This window comes from Emys orbicularis, chromosome 1 (genome assembly GCF_028017835.1).
Source record: "Emys orbicularis isolate rEmyOrb1 chromosome 1, rEmyOrb1.hap1, whole genome shotgun sequence".
Lineage (NCBI taxonomy): Eukaryota > Metazoa > Chordata > Testudines > Emydidae > Emys > Emys orbicularis.
This window is the reverse complement of record NC_088683.1, coordinates 252,582,236-252,595,624: the sequence shown is the minus strand read 5'-3', so window position 1 is coordinate 252,595,624 and position 13,389 is coordinate 252,582,236. Positions and strand designations below refer to the sequence as shown.

Below are 13,389 nucleotides of genomic sequence, written 5' to 3'. Positions count from 1 at the left end.
TTTTTGTAACAGCTCTTAAAGACCTTGTCCTTTTTACTATTTATATCATTTAAATGTTCATTAAAATGTTAGATGTTTCCATGATGACAGAACAATATCCTAATATAAAAGCTTATGTATATTTATGTAAAACGTTGTCCCAGGTCATTGTAGACCAGTTTTTATGAAAAGGAAACAAGCAAATGTATGAAAAATTGCAATTGCATTTTTTTTCTAAATTGTTTAAAAATCTTAACATATAGTCTAATAGGAATTAGTGTCATATTCCGATAGGGAATATTACCAATTGGAATAACTTTATTGAAGCCAAAAGGAGAAATTATTCCAAATTTAGCCCACCAGATTTAGTAAGGTAAGAGGTGGTAAAACCTCAGTAGACTTTTCCTTTTGGGAGTTTGAGACATAATTTTTTTCCACACAATCCCTTCCCTCAAAACAACCACCTACCTACCTTTTGGCTTCATCCTACTTAGATAATACAGCTGTCAAATCACCCAATGCTGGGTTATTGTGTGATAGCTACTGTTTAAGACCTTAAAATAGAGAGAGAACAAATTGCTGTGTTCTAACTTTGGAAACTTCTACTTGACTAAGGAGCCAAGATGATGATATTGAAGTTGGGTTGATGTGTATACTATGCTGGGAGGTTTCTCCTTAGATTTTATAAGGAATGTGTTTCTCATTAAGAATTTTGGGGGGGGGGGGGGGAGTTGACTTGACAGTTGATGTGGACCCAGTCTCTGCATAGCAATGACCAGAACCAATATACACTTCCATTCTGTAACAGCATATAGAATTTTGCCTCAAGAATGACCTCAAGAAAGGTAAATTTTTGCTTCTCACTCACTAATCTGATTGTACTAATCAACCACTCCTTTAATCCACAAATTTAGATTTCTAGCTTTAGTGTTACTCCTAAATTCTAATTTCAGATGTTTTCCTTTATTTGAATGTTTCTCCAAACTTTCATTTAATTTTTTAGGCTCATTATCTTTATAGTTTTTAGTCTTCTGGAAAGACTAAAAGGGCTTCTATGTTTAACAAGTCTGAAGACAAACTTGATACATTGTCTTAATGCTTTTAATGTGAATAAAGCCAACTATCCAGAAGGAAAAACTTCTCTCCAGAACTGATTCCTCAGGAAGACATTCATGGTGAGATGGGGCTGGGATAACAGAAGTGGTGGTTTCTCACCTATTTGCGAGGTTACTTAGTTATAGTATAAACAAGCAAAGTACGATGAGGAAATTTTAGAAGAAGGGGACTCTCAAATGGCCTCATTCTAAATAGATACAAGCACCCACTTTTCCCAGGAAGAGCACATCCCAACAAAGTCTAAAGATGAAATTAAAAATTAGTTGAAAACACTGATAGGGAAACGGGGAGTCAGTCTGTAAAGTTTCCACCTTCCTCATTCAGTAACATCAAAATAAAGTTTAAATGGAAGGTAAGTTATCTTGAAGCAGCTGGCTTCTACAGTGTAGCCTTCTGAAAATGTTACCAAAGAGCTGATGTTTAGAAGCAGCAACCTTTCCCCTCTTTGATTATCTGTCATTGCCACAGTCAATGTACCTGTTTAGTTTTGCACAAGAGGCCCTGCTGGGAAAGAAATCTGTAGGAAAATTCAGTTTAAAAGGAGTATTTTCCTCATCCCTTTATAAAACTTTTTACTAGTAATATTACCAAATTTTGCACCAGGTGTATTTTCTCCTCTCCCTCTAGAATACCCAGCACTCGCTTTCTTGGTATGTTTGATTCCCCCCCCCCCCCCAGCATTTTGATCTTCCTTTCCATTCTTTGAACTTTAAGCATGCAAACTGCAAATCCTTTTTTCTTTCAAAAGTGGTTTGTCCAACATTTTGTTTTAGCCTTGCTGTCCATTTCCACCTTGCTCTCTTAAGAAAAAGGCTAATTTAATGTTGGTCATTTTATGATGGCAGAGATCAAGGGAATCTGTTAGTAGCATCTCCTGCCTGCCATTGTGGTTGGACAGAGAAGAGGCAGACAAAGCCACTTGTTTCAAGGCCTACGTACTAGGAGCTGGCGCCCTCTGTTTAAAATGCTTTTCCTCTTTATGGGCATTTTTTTTCTGTGTTGATTATTTATCAATGATGATAGCCATATTGCCCTAAGACTGCATCTAAGCAAGTCTTGGGACAAGAAGTGACTGTTTCTACCATTGCTGAGAATAGACTCTGTCCCTTGACATAAATGTCACCCAGTTTAAAAAAAAAAATCAAGCAAATTGCACTTTATACATGACTATGAACATGTTTTGCTGGAACACTCAAATGCAAGCTTTGCTTTGGGAATGTTTCTGGTGCACATTCCTTTGAATAATTCTTCATTCTTTGTACAATATAATTTTACCAAATATTAAAATTACCTGTAGACTTATAAATATGAACTGTAGCTTAAATGGTCATTTTCCTGGAAGTTAGTAACTTATTTGAAAATATACAGACTCAGCAGAGGTTGGGAAACACAATCTACTCTGTAGTGGTTATTTTGATTCTGTAGGACAGGTGAATTGTTACTCAAACAATTGCAAGTACAGCAGACTGTTTTCTTACTATTCTGCGCTGTCCGCTGGCTATTTTGTTTGACCTATTTAAAGTATAGCAGTCTATTTTAAATATCCAGTTTTTCACCTCATTTTTATTTAGTTTTAGTAAATTTGTCCTTGTCAGTTGTAGTTGCAGAGAACAAGAGTGTCTATTTTTCCTTATATGAACCTAAAGGAACAATGTGGAATATTCTTATAAGGTCCTTACAAAATAAATCCACAAAACAAAGAAGGTAGGGGAAAAGAAGCATGTGGGGTAACTTATTCTGTAGCAGGTTGTATTTTGATGCCTCTTTAAAAAATAACATGTACTATAATATGCAGTTTTCAGCAGCTGGAAAAAGGCTTGACGAGAGAGCGCGAGAGAGAGAGAGCTGCTGCTTGCTTTTTGTATTTTTCCAGAGATAAATGCAGAGCCAATAGTGTTAAACTAGCTGGGCCAAAAAAAAAAAAAAAAATTGCTGTGAAAGCACATTTATATTACAATGGGTTCTTCAAATGACATGAATACACTTTTTGTTGGTGTTGATCTTCAGTGGTACCACTAGTCAATTGATAATCTTCATTGTGCCTTGGTATTCCAAGATTTATATTATGGTTCATACATGCTCTCAGTTCTAGGGACACCTGAAATACAGCACTATGGAGAGGCTCAATGGCATGGTGGAAAAATGACTTCTGAAACTGACTCTTCTTGCCTTTGTTAGTCACTGTTAATTTACAAACCTTTGTGTTTGTTCTAAATGGTCTTCCAGAATGAATAAACCCTCCCCTTTACTGGGTTCACTGAGTACATGAGCCTTGGCAAGTCGGTCAAATATTCCATTATGACCAAAGTAGATAAAAAATATTAAAAGTTTTAATATAAATTAAATACATTTTTCTTAATAATAAACGTGTTTAAAATTGAACTTGAAATTGTTAGCCTGTGTTAAGGCCTAAATTTACTATAAGCTATTAAAATAATTTAAATAAAAATATGCTGCATAAATGAGCCCTCCCTCAAATTTTAATGAATTAAAGGTGCTGCTTTTTTAGTTATACAGAATCTGGGGGGAAATATCTTTAACTTCTTAGGTCAACTCAAGCTTTATATATGTCATGTCGTCTTGTATTTCATTAAGTATATATTTGCTGTCTTGGCAATGGAGTGAATGCTGTCCTTTTTTTTGCAGATATAGGAACTTTCTGTTGGGCAGAAAAGCTTCTGCCTTAAATTACCGTATATACACGATCATAAGCCGGTTCGTTTATAAGCCAACCCCCTCCCCCCCCAAGATGGATAAGTAAAAATGGAAAATTTTTATAACTCATTCATAAGCCGACCCTATAATTCAGGGATCAGCGAACTTTGGCTCCCGGGCCATCAGAATAAGCTGCTGGTGGGCCGAGATGGTTTGTTTATCTCAAGCGTCCGCAGGCACGGAGGTAAACCTAAGTAAACAGTGTCCCTGGCTGGAGCTGCTCCGGCGGGCCAGACCAGGCAGCACGGCCACAGCCTGCCAGCCCCGGAGCTGCAGATGCTTCGGAGGCTTGGGGGAGAGCAGCGTGGCCAGAAGCGGAGAGATTCTGGCCCCGCCTCTTCCCTTCTGGCTGTGCTGCCTCTCCTTGCTAATTCTGTTGGGGGAGGGGCTGTGTCCCACCTCTCCCTCTCTATACCCATTCATAAGCCAACCCCCTTCTCTGGTGCTTCCCTTTTTTACTAAAAAAATTAGTCTTATGAACGAGTATATACGGTACTTTTGGTTTAACTTTTTCTAGCAAGTGTATAGAGAAAAAATTTCTTTTTGGACTAGTTAGCTCGAAGTTGAGACACAGGTTGGAAGAGGAAAACAAGTTTTCTTGCTTTTTCAACTCCCAATCTAAGAATAAAAAACAGGTTGGGGAGAAAATGAGATCTGCTAGTTCTCAAAAGGACATGGGGCCAGTTTTTCAAAGGGTTTAAGCATCTACAGATGCAGGCAGGTCTCCAGTGGGATTTTCAAACCTCCTTAGCAGGATAGATGCTTAACTACCATTGATTTCGATGGCAGTTGGGCACCTTGCCCTGCTTGGGCACTTTTGAGAATCCCATTAGGCACCTGTCTGCATCTTTAGGCACTTGGATACCTTTGAAAATCTGGCCCACGGTGACCAGAAACAAGCTATCAATTCGCTATCTACAGCCTTTGCTTAATAAAGCAGTGCTAAATTGAAATTTGATACTTTATGTATCTAGCACACTTAATTTTAAAATGCTTTTTTATACATTTTAACTGAATTCCAGTTTCCATTCAAATGTCGCGTGACGCAAATTGAGAGTAAAAAAATTACCTAGTAAATAAGAAATGCATCATCCACCATTGTTTATCATAAAAAATGTAAAAATTAAGAATTTGAATATGTGTGTTTTAAGCATATAACTGTTTAAATGTATAGGGATCATATACCCTCTCAGTTAGCAAAAAATACCAAATTTGGTTGCAAATCAACTGTTAATGGTTATATCAACCAATAAGAGTGAATCTTGCTTTAGGAAAATAACTGAAAAGTTGCATATACAAAATACAATTAATATCAATGTAAATCAAAGTTTCCTGTTTGATTTAAATCATGATTAAAGTCGGTTACTTAAAATCACTTTGTAAATCAATCCACCCTGTGGTAGGCCTCCGATTCTTGTGCAGTATCTTTGTGCATGCAATAGATTGTTGAGGAATACTACAATTTCCTAGGTACTTCAGTTGAAAATTGGAGCTGTTAGCACTGTGTGTGTTGACAGCTTTCATAACACTGTTTAGAGCTTTGAGTAGTGTGTAAAAATCAATTTATATCAATGAAGCTGGCAGATGATCATAACTGTAGATGCTCCTGGAAACAAGAGGAACCAGCATCATGTGATCAGGTGTGCTGCAGACTGCAATTTGAGAAGTGTATTTGTCTCTGTATTTTCATTAATACGGATACTTCTGTTAATACAGGGAATACCTAAAACATTGCATATACCTTTATCATTATCTAGTGACAACTAACTCAACATTTAGCTTAAAATATACTGGTCTGTTTCACCTCTGCTTTTATAGGTGGGGATGGGTTAATTTAAATAAATGCTATTTCTATGTTGATGAAAATGTGTATGCCAAGTATATAAAAATCTTGAAAGTAAAACTTCAGAAGGAAAGTTATAATAGAAACACTAGAAGACCCTTAGTTTTGTAGCACTTTATAGTTGTTATAAGGTCTGGCTCTTCCTACCTGTCTGCATGCACTTCTCCTTTTTTTTTCTTCCCCCTTTAAAGTAGGGCTGTTGATTAATCGCCGTTAACTCATGCGATTAACTCAAAAAAATTAATTGCGATTAATTGCACTGTTAAACAATAGAATACCAATTGAAATTTATTAAATATTTTGGGATGTTTTTCTACATTTCAAATATATTGATTTCTATTACAACACAGAATACAAAGTGTACAGTGCTCACTTTATATTTTTTATTACAAATTTGCACTGTAAAAATAAACAAAAGAAATAGTATTTTTCAGTTCACCTCATACAAGTATTGTAGTGCAATTTCTTTATCGTGAAAGTGTAATTTACAAATGTAGATTTTGTTTTTATTGGTTACATAGCTGCACTCAAAAACAAAAGAATCTAAAATTTTAGAGCCTACAAGTCCACTCAGTCCTACTTCTTGCTAAGACAAACTAGTTTGTTTACATTTATGGGAGATACTGCTGCCTGCTTCTTATTTACAATGTCACCTGAAAGTGAGAACAGGCGTTCGCATGGCACTTCTGTAGCCGGCATTGCAAGCTATTAACGTGCCAGAGATGCTAAACATTCATATGCCTCTTCATGTTTCGACCACCATTCCAGAGGACATGCTAATGATGCTTGTTAAAAAAATAATGCATTAATTTTGTGACTGAACTCCTTGGGGGAGAATTGCATGTCTCCTGTTCTGTTTTACTCGCATTCTGCCATATATTTCATGTTAATATAGCATTTTCAGATGATGATCGTTTTAAAAACACTTTCAGATCAGATTTAACAAAACAAAGAAGGTACCAATGTGTGATTTCTAAAAATAGGTACAGCACTCAACCCAAGGTTTAAGAATCTGAAGTGCCGACCAAAATCTGAGAGGGACGAGGTGTGGTGCATGCTTTCAGAAGTCTTAAAAGAGCAACACTCAGATGCGGAAACTACAGAACTCAAACCACCAAAAAGAAAATCAACCTTCTGCTGGTGGCATCTGACTCAGATGATTAAAGTGAACTTGGGTCGGTCCGCTCTGCTTTGGATCGTTATCGAGCAGAACCCGTCATCAGCATGGACGCATGTCCTCTGGAATGGTGGTTGAAGCATGAAGGGACATATGAATCTTTAGTGCATGTGGCACATAAAATATCTTGCAACGCTGGTTACAGTAGTGCCATGTGAACACCTGTTCTCACTTTCAGATGATATTGTAAACAAGAAGCATGCAGCATTATCTCCTGCAAATTGTAACCAAACTTGTTTGTCTGAGCAATAGGCTGACGTAGGACTGAGTGGACTTGTAGGCTCTAAAGTTTTACATTGATTTTTTTTATGCAGTTACTTTTTGTTCATAATTCTACATTTGTAAGTTCCACTTTTATGATAGAGATTGCACCACCTAATACAAGTACTGTAAATTGAAAAATACTACTTATTTATTTTTACAGTGCAAATATTTGTAATAAAAAATAAATATAAAGTGAGCACTGTACACATCATATTCTGTGTTGTACTTGAAATTAATATATTTGAAAATGTAGAAAACATACAAAAATATTTAAATGGTATATTGTTTAACAGCGTGATTAATCACAATTAATTTTTTTTAATCGCTTGACAGCCCTATTTTAAATTTTCAGGACAAGTCAGGGTATATGATATCTTAAGAGTCTGATGTAAAATGGTGCAGTGAGCAGTTAAATTTGTCAATCTGGATTTGTGTTCAGGAGTCTTGACTAAAATTGTTTTAAATATTCAGAAATTTCATGTAGGGAGTATTTTCAAAATTATCTTTGTTGTTGAGTAAACCTGATTTTAAATGCATACGCTGAGGGTTTTGTATCATGTGCAGTAATTCAGAAGCATAGTTCTATATCATGCATTGAATACTTTGTGAAGTAGTTAACTATTGCAGTAATGACAGTTTTTGAATGGAGTCATTTACACTAACAAACCTTTTTCCCCATCTTTCAGGTAATGTACAAACGAATCTTGCAGCAAGCAGGTTTTATACACTTTGCACAGCTTCAGTTCCTAGAAGCAAAAGAACTCTTCAGGTAATTCTGTGTTGACAAAATGAAAAACACTCATGTTAATCGTTTTTAAACAAGGTTACATGCTTGAATTTAAAGGCATTTCATAGGAGTATTTTATGATGCAAGTGTAATACTGCTGTGGTAGAAATGGCTATAGTTGAAGAGGACCAAAATAATTTTGGAACAGCTTTATGATTGGATGAAGGGTAACCCATAATGTGTTAAGTTCATATTTTTGTACCATAACTGTAATTGACATAAAGTACTAGGGCCCTGATCCTGTAATCTAATCTCCACTGTGCCCATGTGGAGACCCACTGATTTCATGCCCATGCAGATCAGCTTCCAAGATCAGGGTCTGATGTAGCTTTTGTTCTGCTTTCTTAAATCTATTAAAACGGCAAAATATGGCACAGTGTCCACTTAAAATACTTAAATTGTTGGGTAGGAGGGAGTGGAAGGGGAGATGTATTAGTGCTCTTCAATTGAATAATTAGGAAGCAGTAACATTTCTGCATTAAGGTAAAATCAGTTGCAAGTTATATACTGGTGATACACAACTGCACTGTCAATTTTTCTATTAAGCTTTTCTTTATATTCAGATTTGCCTTCTTAAACAGTGTTGGGTGTCTTCCACAAGTTCTACTTGCCATTTTTAAAAATCTCTACAACTCTTCCTGACTTTACTGTGACTTGGAAACAAAATGGCTGCTGACAATCTTGTTGCTCTGTTCTCATTCCATAAGTGTGGTTAAAAATGATGCTGCTCACCCTATTGGCTGTTTTTTGTTTTGTTTTGTTTCTGCTGTCAGTGTCTCCTACATTTCTGAGACGCATAGGCTGTTCCCCTCTTTGTAATTCTGGAGACTTTTCACTGTTGCAATGAAGTCCTGGCTGTCCCCACCCCTTATTTGGCTTCGCACCAGAAATCATTCCAAAGCTGTATAGAAACTCCTGAAATATGATTTGTAAAACCTTAATGCCAACCAGTGAGTTATGTATAGAATGCTAACTGCCCTATAATTGTAGATAAAAAAAATTAAATGTTGTCCCTTGGCTAATGAACCCATGCCAAGGAGAATAGAATTGTGAGAAATGCTATCACAAAAAAGGAAATAAATGGGAAAGAAATTTCCCAAGGTGCGGCCCAATGTTCCTAGAGTTTTGTGATGTATGGGGAATAGTGAACATTTAGCAGGGAAGGATAAAGAAACAGAGTGAAATAGAGAAATCTCCTGAGGAAAATAAATGCCAGAACAGATGGCTTACTTTGCTCCTGAATCAGAGCAGTGCTCTGTACGTGAAGTGGCATTTATAGGCTCTACAGAGTGCAAATTATATCCTGACTGTTCAGTCACCCGATCTTTGCTGTGCTGGGCTCAGGATTCAGACTTAGACCAGCATGTCGGGACATCCTCTCCCCAGAGGCGCTATGCAGAAAAGCTCAACTAGGAGTTGCTGAGCACTTCAGGGAGAGAGTCTAAGGACAAGGAGAACTCCATCAGGCCAGCTCATATGGGAAGTCCCTGGCCAGAAGAGATCCCGAGTACTCCCAGTATGAAGACTGTTGTCAGCTCCTTGCGAGGAAAGAAAGCAGGGCTGCTAAATAGTTCTTTTCTCCCGAAGATTAATTGAAGGATTCTTGTGAGGAGACTCCCATAAACAGTGAGACTAGGAGCCAGAAGGGGAGGACATTGGAAAAAGGCAAATATATTGTCCATATTTAAAAAAGGGAAGAAAGAGAACCTGGGGAACTACAGACCGGTCAGCCTCACGGCTGTCCCTGGCAAAATCATGTAGCAGTTCCTCAAGGAATCAGTTTTGAAGCACTTGGAGGAGAGGAAGGTGATCAGGAACAGTCAGCTTGGATTCACAAAGGGCAAATCATGCCTGACCAACCTGATTGCCCTCTATGATGAGATAACTGGCTCTGTGGATATGGGGAAAGTGGTGGATGTGATATATCTTGACTTTAGCAAAGCTTTTGATACAGTTTTCCACAGTATTCTTGCCAGCAAGTTAAAGTAGTATGGATTGGATGAATGGACTATAAAATGAATAGAAAGCTGGCTAGATTGTCGGACTCAACGGGTAGTGATCAACGGCTCGATGTCTAGTTGGCAGCCGGTATCAAGCGGAGCGCCCCAGGGGTTGGTCCTGGGGCCGGTTTTGTTCAACATCTTTATTAATGATCTGAATGATGGGATGAATTGCACCCTCAGCAAGTTCGCAGATGACACTAAGCTGGGGAGAGAGGTAGATACGCTGGAGGGTAGGGATAGGATACAGAGTGACCTAGACAAATTGAAGGATTAGGCCAAAAGAGATCTGATGAGGTTCAACAAGGACAAGTGCAGAATCCTGCACTTAAGAAGGAAGAATCCCATGCACCGATACAGGCTGGGGACCAACTGGCTAAGCAGCAGTTCTGCAGAAAAGGACCTGGGGATTACAGTGGATGAGAAGCTGGACATGAGTCAGCAGTGTGCCCTTGTTGCCAAGAAGGCCAACGGCATATTAGGCTGTATTAGTAGGAGCATTGCCAGCAAATCGAGGGAAGTGATTATTCCCCTCTATTCGGCACCAGTGAGGCCACACCTGGAGTATTTTGTCCAGTTTGGTCCCCCCACTACAGAAGGGATGTGGACAAATTGGAGAGAGTCCAGCGGAGGGCAACGGAAATGATTAGGGGGCAGAGGCACATGACTTACAAGGAGAGGCTGAGGGAACTGGGGTTATTTAGTCTGCAGAAAAGAAGAGTGAGGGGGGATTTGATAGCAGCCTTCAACTACCTGAAGGGGGGTTCCAAAGAGGATGGAGCTCGGCTGTTCTCAGTGGTGGCAGATGACAGAACAAGAAGCAATGGTCTCAAGTTGTAGTGGGGGAGGAGGTCTAGGTTGGATATTAGGAAACACTATTTCACTAGGAGAGTGGTGAAGCACTGGAATGGGTTACCTAGGGAGGTGATGGAATCTCCATCCTTAACGGTTTTTAAGGCCTGGCTTGACAAAGCCCTGGCTGGGATGATTTAGTTGGTGTTGGTCCTGCTTTGAGCAGGAGATTGGACTAGATGACCTCCTGAGGTCTCTTCCAACCCTAATAGTCTATGATTCTATGTATCTAAAGGGCTCAACCTCTTATCAGGTGTCTTGATAAAAAGGGCTGCAGAGTTACCTCACCTTGGCCACAGGCATGGAGTTACTCCTGCAAAACGGGGGGAAAGAGGCGCCGCCCCCCTTCCAGGAAACACAAAAGAGAATGAGTATAAAATATCTAAAAGTTTCCTATTCTTACTCAGACCCCACCTCCACTACTCAGGAGGAGGGAAAGCTTTCTGATTTGGTATCTCAGCAGGGCAAGGGGAGGAAAATGTTATCCCCTGATAAATTTGATACTGCAGGAAAATGGCATCTTCCATATAGATCTAACCAAATGTGGCAGTAGATAGGAAGACTAAGTTCAAATACCTGCCAAATCCCATCCTGAGACAGGAATTCGCTTCCCCCTTCTTTTGAAGACATAATCAGGGATGAATGGGAATGCCCTGACAAGGGAAAGCATATGAGCAGGCATGCACTTAGGTACCATAAGATGCAAGAGCCAAAAAATGCCATTAAGAAATACTGAAAGTAGATGCTGTGATGGCATCATAGCAAAGGATATGATGGTCACATTGAAAGGGGTTTCTCTCCCAAAGAGACAACTGGAAGAAAGATGGAGGTCACCTTTAGTAAGGACTCGGAGCCTTAGTTGGGTGCTCCAAGCATCCCTAGCCACTATCTGTTTTATGAGAGCTATGGTCTCTTGGCTAGATGACCTACAAGTTTTGGATGACAAGGCCCATCCTGACTTCAGTTCTGCCCTTACAAAAATATCCCTAGCAACACCTTTCATTTCAGACACCTCAGTGGACAATATGATTCTCAGCTAGGTGCCACATCTGATCCTGGACTGCAGTTGCTCACACCAGACAAACCCTGTGCTCATCCAAATTCATAGGCTTTCCCCTCTCTGGAGAAAAAATTGGATAAGATGGATGCAAAAGGAGCATCCAAACCAAAGCAGACCCTCCCATCTCCATACAGTACCTCAAAGGCACTACAAGCCCAACAACAGGGAGAAAAGCTCCTTTTGTTCATCCACATCACAGAAGTACCAAAAGGAAGATGGCAGGTAAGTCATGGGAAAACCATGTATCACGGGTCAAAAGCAGAGGTGATTGCAATGTATGGACTTTGCTATGGTACCAAAAGATTGTGCATCTGTCCTGATTTGAATCTAGGAGACAGAATATTCCACTCCTCAGAAGGATGGTGTCTCTCAACAATACCCCTAAGAACTGGTTCCCTCAGAAGGAGGACTGTATTGCTTTTATATCCAAAAGGCATGATTTCAGTCAGACCAATCTAGTGTTTAATAGGATTGCCAGATTGGGTGATTGGATGAAGTAGGGATGGAGTGGGTCCTTCTGGTTTCTTATGCGATGGTCATAATTCCACATCAAGTTGCCAGAAATTTCTGCTGAAGGTTTGGAACTGCACACCATTATGCATGCAAGAGTGGGTGCTGGTTCCAGTCCAGTTACTGGAGTCTCAGATGTTGGACAATCCCAGGGAGGATTGTCCACTGTCAGTGGTCTTTGCGTCTGCTCTATGGTCCCTCTGGTACTCCTGAAGGATGCCAGCCTATTGGGGTGAAGAGCACCTCTGGGTCCCAGAACAGTGCAGGGCACATGGAGCTCCATGGATAGGAATGAGAGCATCAGCCTTGTGGAAGTGAGTGGTGAAGCTTGTCCTGTGAAGGTTCCAGAGCCACCTCGTGAATCATGTTCTATTCTGGTCCAGTCGGACAGCAGCGGCATGCTAGCAAACCTCAGCAACCAAGGGAGAACTCAGAGGTGGATCTTATGCTTGGAAGTAATGGAAGTAATGGAATGGACTGAGGAGAAACTAGTTCCATAAGAGTAATAGAAAGTGAGAACTAAACGAGAAGGCAGACTGACTCAGCAGATGCACCATCAACAACTCATCATGTCTGAATCTGGACATCTTCAAACTCATCTCATGGAAGTATGGCTTCCCAGCAGTTGATCTGTTTGCCAGTCACAAAAATGGAAAGCTATCAAAGTACTTCATTTACAGAAGCAGATTCCAGGTGACTGGGGATAGACACTGGTAGTTGTAGGGCTTGCTTTATGCATTCCCACTGTGATGGTTGTAGAGCTGCTGTGTATTAATCTATGAATAATATGTAATATTGTAAGTGACTTAGTGAGGTCAAAACACTGTGTAATTATAGAGTTCTTAGAATTTCCAGTATGAATGTACTGATCTAACTTTATAGGGGGTTGTGGGAAGAGCAAACAAGACAGTCACCCAATAGATCTGACACCCCAACATGCACTTGAAAGACAGTAAATGGCTCAAGCTGTTAGCTTCAAGAATGCAATGTCCAGTCTCTCATAGGTTGCAAACCTTATTTTGCCAAAGCTGGGAAGCTAGAAATCAAACATTCAAGAGTTAGACTCTAAGAGCAAGAACGGGGTTG

General features: G+C 39.5%; 1 protein-coding gene across 1 annotated transcript in view; it reads left to right on the top strand.

Annotated features, from left to right (window-relative positions):
- Positions 1 to 13,389, top strand: part of TGFBRAP1 (transforming growth factor beta receptor associated protein 1) — a 52,400-nt gene that overhangs the window by 23,566 nt on the left and 15,445 nt on the right. The window contains exon 4 of the mRNA XM_065419135.1: positions 7,781 to 7,863. Coding sequence (XP_065275207.1) covers positions 7,781 to 7,863 — 83 coding nt within the window. The remainder of the gene's footprint in view (positions 1 to 7,780; positions 7,864 to 13,389) is intronic.